At 35.9% G+C, this 19,413-nt stretch overlaps 3 protein-coding genes and 1 non-coding gene across 4 annotated transcripts; 3 read left to right on the top strand and 1 right to left on the bottom strand.

The window, feature by feature from the left end:
* Positions 1-856: 856 nt before the first annotated feature.
* LOC136412386 (DNA recombination protein RmuC homolog) lies at positions 857-2,523 on the top strand. The gene is made up of 2 exons (XM_066395445.1): positions 857-1,010; positions 1,211-2,523. The coding sequence occupies exons 1-2, from the start codon at positions 857-859 to the stop codon at positions 2,521-2,523; spliced, it is 1,467 nt and encodes a 488-aa protein (XP_066251542.1).
* Positions 2,524-11,155: 8,632 nt separating this feature from the next.
* Positions 11,156-14,608, top strand: LOC136412384 (ATP-dependent helicase/nuclease subunit A-like). The gene has a single exon (XM_066395444.1). It carries the CDS (start codon positions 11,156-11,158, stop codon positions 14,606-14,608), a length of 3,453 nt encoding a protein of 1,150 aa, XP_066251541.1.
* A 2,032-nt stretch (positions 14,609-16,640) lies between these two features.
* On the bottom strand, positions 16,641-16,723 carry TRNAL-CAA (transfer RNA leucine (anticodon CAA)). Its single transcript has one exon. It is a non-coding gene; the product is annotated as a tRNA-Leu (tRNA).
* A 114-nt stretch (positions 16,724-16,837) lies between these two features.
* LOC136412383 (replicative DNA helicase-like) lies at positions 16,838-18,289 on the top strand. The gene has a single exon (XM_066395443.1). It carries the CDS (start codon positions 16,838-16,840, stop codon positions 18,287-18,289), a length of 1,452 nt encoding a protein of 483 aa, XP_066251540.1.
* The last annotated feature ends 1,124 nt before the right edge of the window (positions 18,290-19,413 follow it).

The raw sequence follows: 19,413 nt of genomic DNA, 5'->3' as shown, positions 1-19,413 counted from the left end.
TTTTTTATAGTATGCTAAAGTATGGACAGGAATATGTAGAGAAGGGCATTGATTACTATGAAAAGTTATATAAGGAAAAAATAGTGAAGACTCTAAGCAAGAAAGCTAGTGAATTTGGTTATGTCTTGATTAAAAAAGAGCTACTAGCAGAAAGAGTTTCTTAGAAGAAAATGGCATTAAAGCCAAGCTTAGACGAAAGTTCAAAAATAAAAAACAGCAAATAAGCAACCGAGTTGTGGCTCCGAACACATTGGATCAAAATTTTACTACTGATCAGCCAAATAAAGTTTGGGATTACCTACATAAAAACTAAAGAAGGTTGTTGGCGGCAATAATTGACCTATATTCACGCATGGTGGTTAATGAGTAACATGATAATTAGTTATAAGATTCTTTATTGATGGCCGTTGATAAACGCAAACCCGATAAAAATCTGCTGTTACATAGCGATCAAGGGTCACAGTATACCTCTCAAAATTACCAATTTCTATTGAATACAAAAAACATCATTTCCAGCATGAGCCATAAGGGCTGTTGTTACGATAACTCTGTTGCAGAAAAGTTCACTTAAAAGGGAGCTGCTTATTGATACTTCTCGCTCGACAAACCAGAACTGCCATATTTGAATACATAGAAATCTTTTATAGCAAACAACGTAGACATTCTACTATTAACTATTGCATTCCTGCACAATTTATTCTCATGATAAAAACGTCTTAACTTTCTCTCTACTTTTTCTGGGTAAGGTCAGTTCAAAATTGCTTACAGCGAACTTCCTATCATTAGCGATAATGTGATATCTTTTATAGTAAAGTCGGTAGAGGATGGTAAAACTTCGTCTAGTGAGTTAGAAAGCATGAAAAGGATGTTAGGTTTAAATAGTAAGCATATAGTTGGTACTATAACTCAGATATCTCAGAAACCTGAAGTTGCAAATTCTGCATCTAAAGTGCCTGTAAATGATAGCAAGGCACTAAGCTTGGAAGCTGCTAATACTGTTAATAACAATAGTAAACCTGATAAGCTGCTAGGAAATACATCTAAAGAACGACTTATGTTGTCAAAAATTATTATACCAACTCTCTAAAAGAGTGCTTTCCCTTCAAAAGTGGCACCTCTTTAGGTGCTCCTTTTTTCTTTCTTATACACACAAAAATCATATAGAATTGTAAACGCAGTTTTTTTATTCTGATGCTTTTCAATTCTATAGCGCTGGTTGTCTCTTTATTACTATTTTTCTACATTATCGTAAAAAAACTGAGCGAAAAGAAAGCAAACCTTGAGGGTAATTTATGTAAATTAGAGCAAGAACTTCAAGAGACAAAACAAAGTTTGCTTACGAAGAATGAAGAAATAGTTGATTTAAGGGTCAAAAGAGCAGAACTTGAAGTAACTCTGCAAAAAGAACGTGAGGAAAAGAAAAAGGAAATAGAATTACTAACAAAAGCAGAGGAGAGATTAACAAACACTTTTAAAGCGCTCTCTCTTGATGCTTTGCAGACAAATAACAATAATTTTCTGAACTTAGCGAAGGAAGTCATTGATAACAAATTAAAAGAAACGGAAAGTGATTTCAAAAAAAGACAAGCAACGATTAACGAAGTTGTAACTCCGATAAAAGAAAAATTAGAAAAATTCGATAATGAAATACGCGAGCTGGAAAAAGAGAGGGTAGGGGCCTATGAAGGTTTAAAGGAGCAAATTGGAGCGCTGATGAACCAAACTTCTAGCCTTGCTAATGCCTTGAGAAAGCCCCATATTAGAGGAAAATGGGGTGAAATGCAACTCAAAAGAGTGGTAGAAATGGCGGGAATGATTGAATATTGCGATTTTTTTACTCAAGCCTCAGTGATTGATAAAAATGAGGATAATTTATTGCGTCCTGATTTAATAATCAAAATGCCATCTGGAAAGCAAATAATAATAGATGCTAAAGTGCCACTGGATTCTTACATGGATGCTATATCACAAAATGATTTGCAAATACAAAAGGAGAAATTAAAGAATCATTCCCTGGCAATAAAAAAACACATAAATGACTTGGGTAAAAAAGAGTACTGGAATCAATTTGAAAATACGCCAGAACTTGTGGTGCTTTTCTTAACAGGGGAGGGGGTTTTTAGCGCAGCACTGGAATATGAGCCTGCTTTGATAGAGATTGGAGTGGAAAAAAAAGTGATCATTGCAACACCGATCACTCTAATTGCGTTGCTGAGGGCAATAGCGTATGGGTGGAAGCAAGAGATGATAGCTGAAAATGCAAAGAAAATCAGTGAACTAGGTCATATTTTATATGAGCGCATTTGCACAATGGGTGAAAACTTTGATAATTTACGCAGGAGCTTAAAAAGCGCTGTTGATCATTATAATAAAACTGCTGGTTCGCTTGAAGCAAGGGTGTTTCCTGCTGCCCGAGAATTCAATAAGCTTGGTATACATGCAAAAAATAAAAGTTTAAGTACTGCAAAGGAATTAGAATCTTTACCACGCAATTTACATACTGGAGAATTGAAAGTAGATTAAACTTCTATTGCACTATAGCTAACCCAAGAAAGGTTTCCCTGTGTCATACTGCGAATAAATCTAGTTATCTAAGTGGAGAAAGTCACCTCTCCCCACTCGACTTCAAAACCGGACTAGTGACTTTCACCACATCCGGCTTCTCTCTAACTTGGTGTTTGTCATACATACTTCTCCATGTAATTAACATTTCAAAGCTTGGTAAATTTGTTTTTATAGCTTAAATACAGCATTCTCTATATTACTAGAGAAGTCGTATTCATTCATACCTAACACTTAATGTTGGCTCATAACATATTAACCACTACTCACAACTTTACCTTCCAAATTACAGTGTCCACGTCAGCATATCCTAAACATTACTTTAGGCCTTGGCTTCTTAGACAATCCCTCATTATAGGTGCATACGGGTGGCTCCCTGCTTAAAGAATAAGAGCATCTATAATGTTACTCCGTTCCATGAAATTGTTTCATGTTAGACTTAGGTTCCAACTTTTTGCCGGGAGATGGGAAACATCTTAATCAGACCAGTCAAGTTCTAATTATCCACTTTCTCCGTACCTTTTGGTCTATGCGTTAACCAACCTTATTTCGCATATCGTTCGTTACGACAATTCAGGCATTGGTTCCTCTCGTAACCATATCTAACTCTGTTTGCAGGGATTCACTATAAGGTTTAGTGTTACCTGCTTTTATCTCATGCTTGCATCCTAGAGGTTGCCACTCTCTAAAATGTGAGACATACATTACCCACGATGTCTAGGGAAGATGGAATTTTACCATCACAAAATCACGACTTTCGGGTCGCACTAACTGTACGAACATTGCGATTTGGGCCTACCAGAAGGGCAATGCCTCTTATCCAAGTACCCTCTTCTTGTCATTCCAGTGCTTGACACTGGAATCCAGCCTTTCCATAATCATTAAACGTTGTATTTTAACATAAAACAGCTATTTTTATGCTTGCCAACTTAATAAAATTCCTGGATCCCAGTGTTAAGCACTGGGATCTGATGGGCCCAAATCGCAATGTTCGTACAGTTGCGCAGTATCTCTAGATCCCGCTAGCGGGATGACGGTTGTCGGTAAATCTAAGTCAGTTTAGCTATACCATGCTGAACGACAGATACGGCATACGGATACATTTTTTAAAGTAGCCAAGCTACTTTGATGACAGAAATTTAATGATCCAGGATATACTCCTTTGTTAAGGGAGATTGAGCATTTTCGAATATTTCTTGAGTGCTTCCAGACTCAACAATTCTGCCATTATGAAAGAAAATTACACTATCAGATAACTTTTTAGCTTGCTTCATTGAATGAGTCACCATAATGATAGTAAATCTTAATTTCAGCTCTTGTATAAGATTTTCGATTGCATTGGTTGCCATTGGATCAAGAGCAGAGCACGGTTCATCCATTAATAAAATAGTTGGCTTCACTGCAATTGCGCGAGCGATGCATAGCCTCTGTTGTTGGCCACCGGATAAATTGAGTGCGCTATCTTGCAATCTGTCCTTCAATTCTTCCCATAAACCAACCTTGGTTAAACTATTTTCCACCATCTCATTCAATTTTTGCTTATCCTTCGCCATACCATGCAATTTTGGCCCATAAGCAACATTATCATATATTGATTTTGGAAAAGGATTTGGCTTTTGAAATACCATACCAACTTTTGCTCTAAGTAGTACAACATCCATATCGCGTGAATATATATCACCCAGCCCATCGATATCTAATTCACCAACAGTTTTGCAACCTGGTACATAGTCATTCATACGATTAAAACAACGCAAAAATGTTGATTTACCGCACCCGGATGGTCCGATAAAAGTAGTAACTTTTCTTTTATAAATATTCAAATTTATATCGAATAAAACTTGCTTAGAGCCGTACCAGAGATTTAAATCTTTAACAGAGGCACGTGTATTGCTCATATCACATCCTGCATTGAATAGAGCCCCGGAATTTCTCTTTTATTTTCGTATAGCCATACTGCTGCTTGAACAGCTCCTCTAGCAAATGTTGTGCGATCAATTGCTTTGTGGTTTAGTTCTATCCGTTCATCAGAATTAACAAACATCACGCTGTGATCTCCTATTACTCCACCTCCACGAGATACTGCAAAACCTATTCCCCCCTTTTTCCTTATGTTTGAACCACTATGTAAATATTGATTGGACTGAAAATCCACTTTTGAAGCGTTAGCAATTGTTTTGCCAAGTTCTATAGCTGTTCCAGATGGTGAATCCTTTTTTAAGTTATGATGCATTTCCCAAATCTCAACGTCATATTCATTACCTAAAAGCTCAGCAGCTTTTTTTACCAATTTCAGCAACACATTACCCCCAACACTCATATTTGCTGACCATAATATTGGAACTTCAGCAGCATATTCTTTCAAATCGACACCTTCTATTCCAGTTGTGCCACTAACCAGCGGTGTTTTAAATTTTACAGCTGCTTTAAGGCAGTCTAACATACATTCTTTAGTTGTAAAATCTATTACAACGTCGGATAACTCAAATATGCCACTAATAGAACTTGTAACCTTGATTCCTAGATTGGCTATAATTGGTCCAATATCTGAATCTATGTACTTACTGCCTGAACGGGCAACAGCACCTGCTATTTCCACTTTGGTATTTGTAATTAATTCATTGAGTATTTTCTTGCCCATTTTGCCTAAGCAGCCTATTACTCCAACTCTGATTTTCATAAAGCTTTCTAGCGTTTATTAAGAATATTAGGCCTTTTTTTAAGCTCTGTCACTTCTGATCTATATTCTAGTTATCTAAGTGGAGAAAGTCACCTCTCCCCACTCGACTTCAAAACCGGACTTGTGACTTTCACCACATCCGGCTTCTCTCTAACTTGGTGTTTGTCATACATACTTCTTCATGTAATTAACATTTCAAAGCTTGGTAAATTTGTTTTTATAGCTCAAATACAGCATTCTCTATATTACTAGAGAAGTCGTATTCATTCATACCTAACACTTAATGTTGGCTCATAACATATTAACCACTACTCACAACTTTACCTTCCAAATTACAGTGTCCACGTCAGCATATCCTAAACATTACTTTAGGCCTTGGCTTCTTAGACAATCCCTCATTATAGGTGCATACGGGTGGCTCCCTGCTTAAAGAATAAGAGCATCTATAATGTTACTCCGTTCCATGAAATTGTTTCATGTTAGACTTAGGTTCCAACTTTTTGCCGGGAGATGGGAAACATCTTAATCAGACCAGTCAAGTTCTAATTATCCACTTTCTCCGTACCTTTTGGTCTATGCGTTAACCAACCTTATTTCGCATATCGTTCGTTACGACAATTCAGGCATTGGTTCCTCTCGTAACCATATCTAACTCTGTTTGCAGGGATTCACTATAAGGTTTAGTGTTACCTGCTTTTATCTCATGCTTGCATCCTAGAGGTTGCCACTCTCTAAAATGTGAGACATACATTACCCACGATGTCTAGGGAAGATGGAATTTTACCATCACAAAATCACGACTTTCGGGTCGCACTAGCTGTACGAACACTGCAATTTCAGATCCCAGTGCCTTGACCACAACTATTGCAATATGGTACATAGTGAACGATGTCATTCCAGTCTGGAATCTAGCCTTTCTGCAATCTCATCGAAAACGTTTTTCTATGCTAGTTTGCTTGCTTACAAGCAAACTTTTCTGGATCCCAGTGTCTGGGCATTGGGATGACAAGAATAGGGCACTGGGATCTAGTGGGCTCAAACTACAATGTTTGTACAGCTGTGATCTATATTCTATAGCTGAATAATTTAACAATTCAAAATGAGTACATATCCTATTGAGCTCTATATTACATACCAGGTTGCTTTGCCTTTTCCATGCTGAGTGATGTGATTACTCTTTACGAGATTAGATACGTGCTTCTTTAAGGTATTGCAGTTTGCTTTAGTAATATTTTCTAAATCCTTAATTGTAAGACGTCCATATTTGCTGAGTAGTGCTAATACTTTAGCAGAAAGTGGTGGTAAATAGAGATTTAACACTTTTTCATGTGACACCTTTTGTTCAAGATGAAATTTTTGCTTTTGTAGTGACCTTAAAAAGAATATAAGCCATGGACTAAAATCATAGCTGCTCGTCTTCAAGGATTGTTGAGTACGACGCAAAGCTAAGTAGTAACTCTCCTTATTACTTTCAAGGGAACTATAAGGTACATAGATATACCCTAACTTTAGTAACAAGAAAGTTGTGAGAATGCGTGATAATCTGCCATTTCCATCCTGGAAGGGATGAATAGCTAAAAAAGTAACTATAAAAATGCCAATAATTAATAGAGGGTGTAATGATTTCACCTCTAATTGCTGGCTAGTTCAATAAATAAGTTCTTGCATTTGTGTTGCTGTCTCAAATGGAGAGGCTGTTTCAAAAACTATGCCCAAGCTTTTTCCAGATTCATCAAACGCTTCAACATGATTGGGGAATTTTTTATATTCTCCCATGTGCCTTTGATCTTTATATGAAAATTGTAAAAGCCAGATGTGAAACTGTTTTATAGTGTTTTCTGTAAATGGCATCTTTTTAAAATTTTGAAATACTTCTTCACACACATACGCATATCCGGCTATTTCTCGTTCATCTAGAGAACGAAATGAACGTGTATCAAGTTTGGATAATAATTGTTCAATTTCACGGTCTGATAGTTTTGCCCCTTCAATACGGGTAGAAGAACCAATACTTTCAATTGTTGCAATTTTCTTGAGCATTTGTAAACGTTCTGGAGCTAAATTACCAAACAATTGCCATGCTCCTTTAAATTCATCAATTTCAGCAACTAATTTTAACATTTCAGGTGTTATTACAATTTTTGAAATGTCAAACATATCTGTATTTTTATCTAGTTATATTCAATTATATTCGAAAATATCCTATTAGCAAAGAATACTTGTGAGACACACACTAAAGAATGAATTTTGGTAGGCATAAAAGCAGCTATTTTATGTTAAAATACAACATTTTGATGAAATTATAAGAAAGGCTGGATCTGAGTAGTCAGCTACTCGTCAGTGCATGTTGAAAAATCATTTTATGATCCAAGTCAGTTTTTTTACAGGTAACTTCTAAGCTTATCAATTTTTCCAAGATCTTCTTAAGTTCTGAAAGTTGCAAACTTTTCAAATGAGATTTAAAGCTCTGCAATTGTTTAAAAAACAATGGAGGACTCAGTTGATCAATTGCAACCTGCTCACTCATTCCACCTTGCACTGACAGCAAAACGTTTTCAAGGCGTAGGAAATAACTTGATATAATGCGGATCAGCGCTATCGGTGAAAAATTTTCTTGCGATATCAATGCATCAGAAATTCTAATGAAGCGCGACATATCTTTACTTGCTATGGTAGAGCATAGATCATCAAGTGTAGCATAGTCGTTGCCGGAAGTTGAAAAGCATAATTCTATATCAGTAAGTTTTAGGTCTTTTCTCTCCCCTAAGTACAAAACTAACTTCTCAAGTTCTGAACATATAGGCAGCTTGCTATGATTAAAGTAAGATTGCAAATGGTAGATTATCTCATTTGTGCATTTTATATCATTTTGTTTTAAGTAACTTGATATAATGTCATAAAGATTGCTGTTGCTGTCCTTATAGCAAGCAATCACACCAAAAATTTTTGAACTCTCCATATAACTTTTAGTCGCAGAATTATATGGAAGATCACTTGCTACCATCATTACATAGTGACCACTTGCGTTATAATCCAATACGTTTTTTAACTCTTTGGATATACCTCCACTCACATTTATCAGCTTAATTAATTTTTTGCTGGTAAACATCGAAATGTTTGCCAATTCAGAAAACAGTAAACCGGGTGACTTATTCACTATTGCAAAATCCATCACCTGAACTGAATACTCACCCAAACTGGCAATTATTTCTTGTACATAAAAACCAACCCTACTGTTATCACTTCCATGAATTAACACACCACTTAAAGCGTCAGGTTTCTCTAGGAATCTTTTAACTTTGGATGGTGTAACCCTCATGCCACCTATATGATATCATTCTCATTTGATTGTACATGAGTATCCAAAGACTCTGAGCTTTCTTGTACAATACCATCTGCCGTACTCTTCACATTATCCGACTCTTCTGTTTTTCCTGTAATATAATTATAAAATTTTTTCACAGGTTGAGATATATATTTGGAAAAAAATCCTTCTTCGCTCATATTGCTTACTCCATAAAATTAACAACTTATCATTAGCATATAAATAATAGTATAGCAAAAACTATTTTGTGCTAAGATAGTGATGTTTTATAATGAGTATATTACAAAATTATTAACATTCGAGATTAAAATTAAGCCAACCTGCTTAATACTAGCCTTATAAAATAAGCGATAATTAAATATACAGCTGCAACAAGTATAATTGCAGGACCAGTCAACAAATCAAAACTTGCAGATAACATGAGACCTGATATCCCAGAAATCACAGAAAAAACTGTTGCAACAATAATCATCTGCATCGGAGTTTTCGAAATGAGCCTTGCAGATGCTGCTGGTATTAGCAAAAATGCAGCAATGAGTAATATTCCTATTAATTGGGCAGCAATTGCTATAAATATAGCAAGAGTGATTAAAAATTCTAGTCTCACAAAATTGACATTAATCTTCTCAACTACTGCTAAATCTTGATTAATTGAAATCATTAACCAATAACGCCATCTAAATATTAATATCAAAGTAACTACTGCAGAGGTTAAAAAAATCAATACTATATCACTTTGATCGAGCGTTAATATATCACCAAACAGTGAGCTAATAATACTATTATTGCCAGATGGAAGAAAAGACATAAGTATTAAACTCGATGATAAAACTACATTGGTAACAATGTTCAATATCGTATCAGCAGAATATAATCTGTTAAAATTAAGAGAAAGTAGTATAGCAAATGTAATTGCAATGAGCATTATGCTAAGCGATAGGCTAATCTTAAAAATTAAAGCAAGTGCAACACCGAGCAATGAAGAATGGGACAAACTATCACCAAGATAAGATAACCTTTGCCATATCATAAACGATCCTAAAGCGCCTGTTACTAGGCTAATTACGACTACTGCAACTAGACTGTTGATGAAAAAATCCTGGGTAAACATTTCAAACATGCTATATGGCTATTAGATAACTGACAACAAATCTATCTTCGGATATCAGAACATTATGGGTTCTGCATGCAGAACCTGTTGTCATAAATTCAAAATTTAAACCTTTTTGTTCCATAAGATAGGACTTCACTGAAGAACATAGTATATTGCGTGTTTTACCAGTACCTATTATCAAAATTTCTATTTCCTCTGTTAAAAAAGATTCAAAATGTTTCTTGCTATTTATATCACTTTCTTTCAATTTAATCACCTTTTCAGGAAAAACTATAATTGAGCCACAATATTCTCTATTATTCACCAAAAATTTTCCTTCCCTGTAACCATTTATAAGATTTTTATTCTCGGAAATTAAGGGCATAAGTCAAACTATTAATTGAGTGTCACATACCCACCATTCTGGTTGCTTTTTTCCGATATTAACTGCAGCAACTTTTGCATTTTCCTCACTATCGAATATTCCAAAACATGATACACCACTGCCTGACATGCGAGAAAGTATAGAGCCTTCTTGTGACTCAAGTGTTGATATCACATCCTTAATTTCAGGTACTAGGCTTATTGCTATTTCTTGAAGATCGTTTCTCGTCTCTTTAAGAAGCTTCAACAAATCCTTTTCAGCGTCATCGCTCCACTCAATTGGCTCAGAAAATTTTCCTTCATGTTTGGAAAATACCTCTGGTGTACTCAAAAACTTTTTTTTCGGTTTCACAAGCACCACATTCATGGGTAAAGAGAACTTTTTAATGTGGCATAATTCTTCGCCAATACCCCTAACAAAGACAGGCTTGCTATCTACACTTGCGGGAACATCAGCGCCAACGCTTAGGGCTATTTCATTTAAAATCGTCCTATCAATCTCCCACAGCTTCCCTAGCGTGCGTATCACAGCTCCAGCATCTGAGGATCCGCTACCGAGTCCTGCAGCAATTGGTATGTTCTTTACAACTCTAATAGAAACTTTAGTACGCACTGGAGCATGTCTAAGCAGCAGATTAACCGCTTTCATTACAGTGTTATACTGGTTATTTATTCTAGACTCGGAGTTTATAAATTCAACTGTAGAGTTATCGTATCTAGAATCCTTCTCACCTACTTTTATTTCCAAAAAATTAGAGAGATTAGCAAAGACAAATAAACCTTCAATCAAGTGATATCCTGTTTCCTTCTTATTTACAACATGCAAAAAAAGATTGATTTTTGCAGGCGCCTTTACACAAAAACTTTTCATTATATATCTTCACTAACACTATTTTTACATTATATGTATAATGCTATTTTAGTCAACTTATATAAGGTTTTCGCACTTCTGATGAGATCAAATGCCATAAATCCTAATTTCTCTGTGTGGGTAAATGCATCTGCTGGTACAGGCAAAACAAAAATCTTAATAGACAGAGTATTGAGACTTTTATTAGAAAACAAAAGAAATATTCTTTGCTTAACATTCACCAATGCTGCAGCAAACGAAATGGAGAATCGCATTCACAGCATACTCAGTAAGTGGGCAATATGCTCAGAGAGTGAATTAATAATGGATCTGGAACAACTAGACCTCTTGCATTTAAGTGAGGAATCGGTGTCATTCCAGCGCGTGACGCTGGAATCCAGAAAAAAGGAAGAATGGATCCCAGTGTCAAGCACTGGGATGACAAAGGAGAGTGCTGGGATAACGGAGGGATCCAGAAAAAATGAAGCACTTGATCGTCACTTAACAAGAGCAAGAAGGCTTTTCTCTGAACTGGAAAATCTTGGTCTAACTATACAAACCATACACGCTTTCTGTTACAAATTAATCTCCAGCTTTCCTATAGAAGCTGGCATTGCTCCAAATTGCACGCTGAGTGAATGTAAAGAATTACATTCCATCATATTCAATAAAGTGCTTCATAACGAAACTGTGCAGGATGATATCAACCTTATTGCAACTGAAATTGATGAAAATAAACTACGCGATTTGCTTTATACTTTATGTATAAAAAGATCGATATCAGCAAATGATTCGAAATATATCAAAGATAAATTAAGCGCCCCAGATGAAATTCATGACTTACAGAGTGAAACAATTGAGCACGTGGAAAGACTAGCCGAGATATTAAGTGAAGGCAGTAAAAGAGATCAGAGTTATAGTGCAATACTTTATTCTACTATCATTCCAGTGCTTGACACTGGAATCCAGAAAAAAAGAACCAGTGTCAGCTACTCGGATGACACCGGAATAAAGTGGAATGACACCAAAATAGAAAACCTAGCCAAGGTATTTCTAAAATCAGAATCGCACGAAAAAAAGAGCATATCATCCATTGCAACAAAAAGTATTTTGGAGAAATTCAAAGATGCAGAGCAAATAATAGAGAACGTTCAGAATGTAGTGTTTACTCATATAAGAGACATGAACTCTTATCAAATATTCAAGAGAACCAGTAGCTTACTTGGTATATTTAAAGTATATGTTGATCTATACAGTAGCGAAAAATCAAAAAATGCACTGCTTGACTACAATGATATAATTGACTTAGCAACAAATCTTCTCAGCGACCCAGATCATAAAGATTGGGTATTGTTTAACTTAGATCAAAAAATAGATCACATCCTTGTTGACGAGGCACAAGACAATAGCATCAGTCAGTGGAAAATTATAACAAATCTCTGCGATGAATTTTTTGCCGGTAATGATGAAAAGCGAACCTTATTTGTTATTGGTGACGTAAAACAATCCATATACAGATTTCAAGGAGCAAATCCCCATCTATTCAACTATATGCAACAATACTTTCATACGAAAACTGGTGGTAGAGATTGGATATCATGCCAACTTGAAAAGTCATTTCGTTCAACTCCAGAAGTTTTGATGCTTGTAGATAGAATATTTAATAACTTCCGCGCAGAAATATCTTTTAATGATAATGAAATAAAACATGTTCCACATAGAGAAAATGACCAAGGATATATTGAAATTTGGCCAGCGTTACCAAGGCGCAAAGAGAAAGAACAGCAAGCTTTACAAATTCCTCTGACATGCAGGGAAAATTATATAATAGCAGACCGATTACTTGCTCAAACAATAGCCAACAGAATTCACAATTGGTTAAATGAAGGGCGAATTTTAGTCGCTAAAGATCGCCATATAGAGCCAAGAGACATTATGATTTTGGTACGGCAACGAAACGTATTAGTTGATTACATAATAAGCGAACTTAAAAAAGCAAACGTGCCAGTTGTAGGCCGGGATTATTTTAGAATTATGGACTATATAGCCGTGCAGGACTTAATAGCTTTGGCCGAATTTTTACTCCTCCAGGCAAATGATTTAGCTCTTGCAAATGCTTTAAAATCACCGCTATTTAATTTCACCGAGGATGATTTATTTAACATTGCATATGACCGTAAAGAACAGTCGTTATGGGAAAGATTTCAAGATTATCATGGGGTTATCTATAGTGAATTAAACTATCTCATTAACTTATCTCGCATAGAGTCTCCTCTTGCACTATTTACACATATATTGCGTACAGGTAAGAAGAAATTTGCTGCAAGGCTAGGTCTTGAGTGCTTCGAGGTTCTAGACGAATTTATGAACCTCGTGTTGCAATTTGAAAATCCATCTCTTCAAGCGTTTGTTCAGTGGATCAAGGAGAATAACCCGGAGATTAAGAATGATATGCAATCAGAACGCAATGCTGTGCGAATAATGACAATTCATAAATCAAAAGGTCTGCAAGCTCCCATAGTATTTTTGGTTGATACAAACACAGTGCCAAGAAACAGTGAAAGCATTATCTTTGATGGAACGGAAGCACCATTTTGGTGTGGAAAAAACAACAATGCTTATTGCGATCAAGTAAAAAGAGAGAAAAAACTAGAGGATTATAATGAATATTTGCGTTTATTATACGTAGCACTCACACGTGCTGAAGATGAGTTATACATCTTAAGTAAAGAGCCAGTGCAAAAAGGCTCTTGGTATGATCTAATCACTAAGTATGGAGAACCATATGAAAAGAAACAAAGGGGTTTACGGCCAATATTTAAAGAAAAAGTTGAAGTATTATGCGTGAATGCAAACTACCCTTACATTTATAAAAAACGTGATTATTTTGACGTTCCAGTGATTTCGCTTCCGCCAAACCTATCAATGTCATTCCAGTGCTTGACACTGGAATCCAGTAAAAAAGAAGGAGAACCAGCATCAGCTACTCGCTCTCCGGTGTCATTCCAGCACTCTCTTTCGTCATTCCAACATCCTTCCTTGTCATTCCAGTGCTTGACACTGGAAAAAGAAGAAAAGCCAGCATCAGCTCACTCTCCGGTGCCATTTCAGCACTCTCTTTCGTCATTCCAGCGCGTGACGCTGGAATCTAATTTCTGGATCCCAGTGTCAAGCACTGGGATGACAAATAGGGGTATTGGAATGACAGACAGGGGTATTGGAATGACAGGTGAGAGTGCTGGAATGACAACAAGGAGCATTGGGATGACAGATGGTTATGCAAGAGGCCTGATTATTCACAGCATATTGCAGTATATGTCCAAGATAGAAAAAGAAAGGAGAAAAAATTGGGTCAGAAAATATCTTGACAATATAAACACCAGTGAAGATAAGGATGAAATTTACAGTAAAATATTAGCCTTTAATGAAAAATATGGCTATTTGTTTGACTTGGAAGGCAAATCAGAGATTACACTGAGTGGAACAATTGATGGCAAGTCAGTATTAGTACGACTAGATAGGCTATGCATAACGCAAGATAAAGCAATCATAATTGACTACAAATCACACCGTAACGTTTCTGTTTCCTTATTAAATGAAATAAAAAAACAGATGTTAATCTATAAAACCTTAGTACAAGAAATATATCCAAACAAGCAAGTAGAGTGCGTGGTTATTTGGGTGGAAGATTTAACCATTCAATCTGACTTTTAACGAAACTTGATTACAAGAGTGCGGTAAAGGAATCTATAGCTAAAGTAATTCTGGTTTAGCAACCAATTTAAAAAACAACAAATTCGTCATTCCAGTGCCTTCTTCTCCTGTTATTCCAGTGCCCTCTTTCTTGTCATCCCAGTGCGTGACACTGGGATCCAGAAAACTTAATTGCAAGTAATACATTGAGTTTGGTGAGTATGGGTTTTGCGTTATAGAATGAAGCACTTTTGGTGAATTTGTAAAGAAAACTGGATTCCAATGTCAAGCACTGGAATGACAAGTTCTCGGCAACCTCTACGTCATCCCGTCACGGTATCTCTTAGCCGCTAACACGTAGCGGAATGACGATTGTCGGTAAATCTAAGTTACTGTAGCTATAAAGGCTTTCACAACAACCTATTTTCCTTGAAACTAAAATAGCTACTGAATGTAATAATAATGTGATCTATTAATTCTATTCCTATACTTTGGCAAGCTTCTGCTAGTTGTCTAGTGAGAGATATATCGCTATTTGAAGGTTGTGTATCTCCGCTTGGATGATTGTGAGATATTACAATGGATGTTGAACCAATCAAAAGTGCGCGCTTGATGATCTCTCTGACATAAAGAGGAGTTTGATCTACTGTACCAATATTTTGCAGGTCTTCCGCTATTAGACGATACTTTTTATTCATATAGATGACGCGAAAATTTTCCTTATTGAGGCTTCCTATACTTATTCTTAAATAATCAAGCAATTTTTCCCAGTTATCGATTACAGGCAGGTTTTTTATTTCTTCTCTTGCAGAACGAACAAAGGCTTGTTTTACACAAAAGATGGCAGATATCGCTGCATTGCTGACATCATCAACGTTTTGCAGCGCTTCCAGGTCAGCATTAAAAACTTTATTTAAGCTGCCAAAACTTTCTATCAAACTCTTTGCCACCGGTTTTACATCAATTCTACTATATGCTGAATATAAAATGTGCTCTAAAACTTCATAATCAAGTAATGATTGTCCATTATCTAAAATAATTTTCTCTCTTAGGCGCTTTCTATGCCCCTTTTTGTAATTTTTCATCATCAATGAATTGCTTATCTCTTGTATAATAAGAAATTAGATTTTTAAGTAAAATATTTAATAAAGTGCATGACGCACAATTGTAAGAACATTCATTTTTAAAGACAGCAAATGCTGTCATGAAAGTAGCTGAGACACTGTCCTCCTTTGTCATCCGAGCAGCTGACACTGGTTCCTTTATGACGGCAGTGCCCAGAAGTGTCATCCCAGTGCGTGCACATAGTGCAAAAAATTAAAAATAAGACGCCAATACGTAATACTGTTGTCGTTTAATCTGCACAGATTGAAGATAAATGAATACCTTCAGTATCATGATAAAGGGGCTGGCGAAGGGTGTCAAGTAGTTTTTAGCTCTGCCTTCTAAGGCTTTTACTCGTGACAACCACTGTGCCTGCGATCTTATCGTGCCAAGTTTGACAGCGTTTGTTGAAATTTGACCATAAAAAGCCCAAGAATAATGGTGCAACTGACAATATAAAGGAAAAAAATCTCTTTGTTGCTTGTCTTAAAGTTATCTTTTCGAAAGTTTGTGCATCCACAACTCTAAGCCCAAGTAATAGTTTTCCAGGTGTAGCAGCAAACCTTACCCACATATATATTACATAGCAAAAGAGCATAATAAACTGGACTATTTGATTTAGGATTAGTAATTTTATAAGTCTACTCTGCGTTGTCTTTTCTTCCGCAGACAGTGGTGCTTGCATTGGGGATTTTGCAGCAATTTGACTTAATATTTTGCTATCCTCTGAGTTCATAAAGAGCTGATTTAAGGCTTGGCTGCAAAACTGCAAGAACAAAACGATAATAATTAAATCAAGCAATACTGATATATAGCGCCTGAGGCCCGTTACATAACATATCCCATTTTCATCTTTCTTTACCTTTTGAATAACATTTATAGAAGAAAAAATAGAAAATAAACGATCAAAAAATTTATGTAACATATATACACTTTCCAATATTTAACGTGCCCCTGGCCGGACTTGAACCAGCATGCTTTTGCAAGCAACAGATTTTGAGTCTGCCGTGTCTACCATTCCACCACAGGGGCATTAAGTTTTAATGCTATAGGCAACACGGAATTAGTCAAATTTTTTTGCCTTTACATCTTTCAAATGAGGACTAAATATTCTACAATAATCGACAGTTACTCTCAAAACTTAAAATGAATGAATTAGCTAGTCTCTTGGGTTCAAGAAGTGTAGACAAAGAAATATGTAAATTACCGCATAATCTAGAAGCTGAACAGATGCTTATTGGTGCAATGATTCGTGATAATAGAATCTGTGATGCGGTTGAAGACACAATCACAGCGGAGAATTTCTATGATCCATTACATCAAAGTATTTTTACGCAAATATCCAAAACCAGGAAACATGGCATAATTGCCAATGAACTGAGCCTCAAGATGTTTTTTGAGCACGACAAAGCATTTACCGAATGTGGTGGGGTAGAGTACTTAGCAAAGCTTGCAGCGAAGGCAAGTATTGCGCTTGATATCTATAGTTTGACTAGAATAATCCGTGATACTTACTTAAGGAGATGTTTAATTAAGCTCGGGCAGGAAATAGTTGGTGATAGCTACAACTACGATATTGAAAATCCTGCACAGGCGCAAATTGAACAAGCAATGACAAAATTGTTCAATTTGGCAGTAAAAAAACAAGGTGAGAAAACATATATAAAACTTGCAAGTTCAATTAAAGATGTAGTTGAGAAGATCAGCACACTGAAAAATAATCCAGAAGCGCTAGGCGTTACAACCGGACTTCAAGATCTAAATCAGCTTCTTGGTGGTCTACAAAAATCTGATTTATTAATTTTAGCTGCAAGGCCTTCTATGGGAAAAACAGCATTGGCGCTAAACATCGCACTTAATGCTTGTAAGATGTTGCAAAAAAGAACAGATAAGCAACACTATGTAGCGTTTTTCTCGCTTGAAATGTCAGCAGAGCAATTAACTGCAAGGCTGATCACTATAGATTCAGGGATTAGTTATTATAAGGCATTAACCGGGAGAATTAGTGATTTTGAATTGCATGAATTTATCAATACTAGTACAGAATTATCTGAACTGCCTTTCATCATAGATGACACCCCTGCGCTATCAATTAGTGCCCTTCGCACCAGAATACGCTTGCTGTATCAATTATATAATGTAGAAGTGGTATTCATTGATTATTTGCAGCTAATCAGAGGAACAACAAAAAGGAGTAATGAAAATAGAGTGCAAGAAATCTCGGAAGTGACGCAGGGTTTGAAAGCAATTGCAAAGGAGCTAAATATTCCCATTGTTGCACTATCTCAGCTCTCTCGTTCTGTTGAGCAGAGGGATGATAAAAAACCACAACTTTCTGATTTACGTGATTCAGGGAGCATAGAGCAAGACGCAGATATAGTAATGTTTCTCTATAGAGAAGAGTATTATGAACTAAGAAAACAGCCAAATGAAGGAAACAATAAACATCGGGAATGGCAAGAGAAAATGGAAAAAATTAGAAACATTGCAGAGCTCATTATTGCAAAGCAGAGAAATGGACCAATTGGCAGTGTGAAGCTATATTTTGACTCTAACAGAGGTGCATTTAAAGATTACACGGAAAGGCATAGTTCATAGCTTGGCAGCAATCTTCTTGTTCCCAAGTTTATCAATTATTTTTTTTATGTAAAGATAGCTTGACAACTTCTTAAAAATCCTTTTATAATGGTATTATATTTTATAATACGTGAGATAATGAGTAAAAACAACGTATCCTATTATATAGCTGGAACTCTGGCTGCTTTAACTTTATTAGCATCTGGAGTGTTTGCTGCAGCTCCTTATATTGGTTTCTTAGCTCCAGTTGCAGCATTAAGTGTTGGCCTTCCATTTATTATTGGTGGTGCTGTATTTTCTGCTGTAGCTATTGCACTTTCGTATGCAGCAGTTAGTAAGAACAAAACTATTTCTGAGTTAAAAAATGAAATGAAAGCTCAAGAGCAGGAAATTTCTGAGTTAAAAAATGAAGTAAAAGCTCAAAAGCAAACAATTTCTAAGAAAGATGATCAACTTGCTAAGCAAGTGGAAGAGATAAAAGGTAAAGGCAAAACTATTGTTGAGCAAAAAAAACTTATCACAGAAAAAGATAAAAAGATAGAAGAAGACGCATTAAAAGTAGCGGTTGTTGATAATGCTGTACATGGTTTGAACACTGCTGGGAACGCATCGTATCGGCTTGTAAAAGAAACAGTTAATGGTGTTTTGTATTCTAGCAAATATATTTACAATCATATACCATCAACTAAGTCAGTGAAAGAAAAGCTTAGTAATGCTTCTAATGCTGTTGGAAATAGCTTAAAAGGTGTTTATAATGCTATGCCATCAACTAGAATAGGATTTTCATGGGTTTCAGAAAAATTTTCATCATACTGGGATAGTGCTAAAAACTTGATGTTTGGTAATAAGGCAGATCAAACAAGTGATGCTAGTCAACTTTCAAGTAAATCTCAAAATAATGGTATTGTTATTCCAGAGGGGGCAAGGATAGAGCTTTTTCCAATATTATCTGATTTTTTGTTTAGAGAAAAACAGAAGATGGTAAGGCAATTTTTAAGAGAGCAAACTGATGAAAAAAAGAATGTGGCTACACAAGAAAATTTAAAAACTGAGACTCCTAGCCAGGAAAATCAGATGAATATTGATAACGTTCCTAAGCAACCTGATCATTTAAATGTTGATGCTGCTAAAAGTTATTTAATGAG

Source organism: Euwallacea similis, chromosome 12, assembly GCF_039881205.1.
Source record: "Euwallacea similis isolate ESF13 chromosome 12, ESF131.1, whole genome shotgun sequence".
Taxonomy (NCBI): Eukaryota; Metazoa; Arthropoda; class Insecta; order Coleoptera; family Curculionidae; genus Euwallacea; species Euwallacea similis.
The sequence above is the reverse complement of the archived record's forward strand: the minus strand, read 5'-3'. Positions and strand labels throughout refer to the sequence as shown.

Bases quoted from the DNA above. Each gene is read 5' to 3' on its own strand.
- LOC136412383 (XM_066395443.1), top strand. From the start codon at position 16,838: ATGAATGAATTAGCTAGTCTCTTGGGTTCAAGAAGTGTAGACAAAGAA.
- LOC136412384 (XM_066395444.1), top strand. From the start codon at position 11,156: ATGGAGAATCGCATTCACAGCATACTCAGTAAGTGGGCAATATGCTCA.
- LOC136412386 (XM_066395445.1), top strand. From the start codon at position 857: ATGAAAAGGATGTTAGGTTTAAATAGTAAGCATATAGTTGGTACTATA. The intron at 1,011-1,210 runs GTAAACCTGATA...TCAATTCTATAG, and splicing joins TAATACTGTTAATAACAATA to CGCTGGTTGTCTCTTTATTA.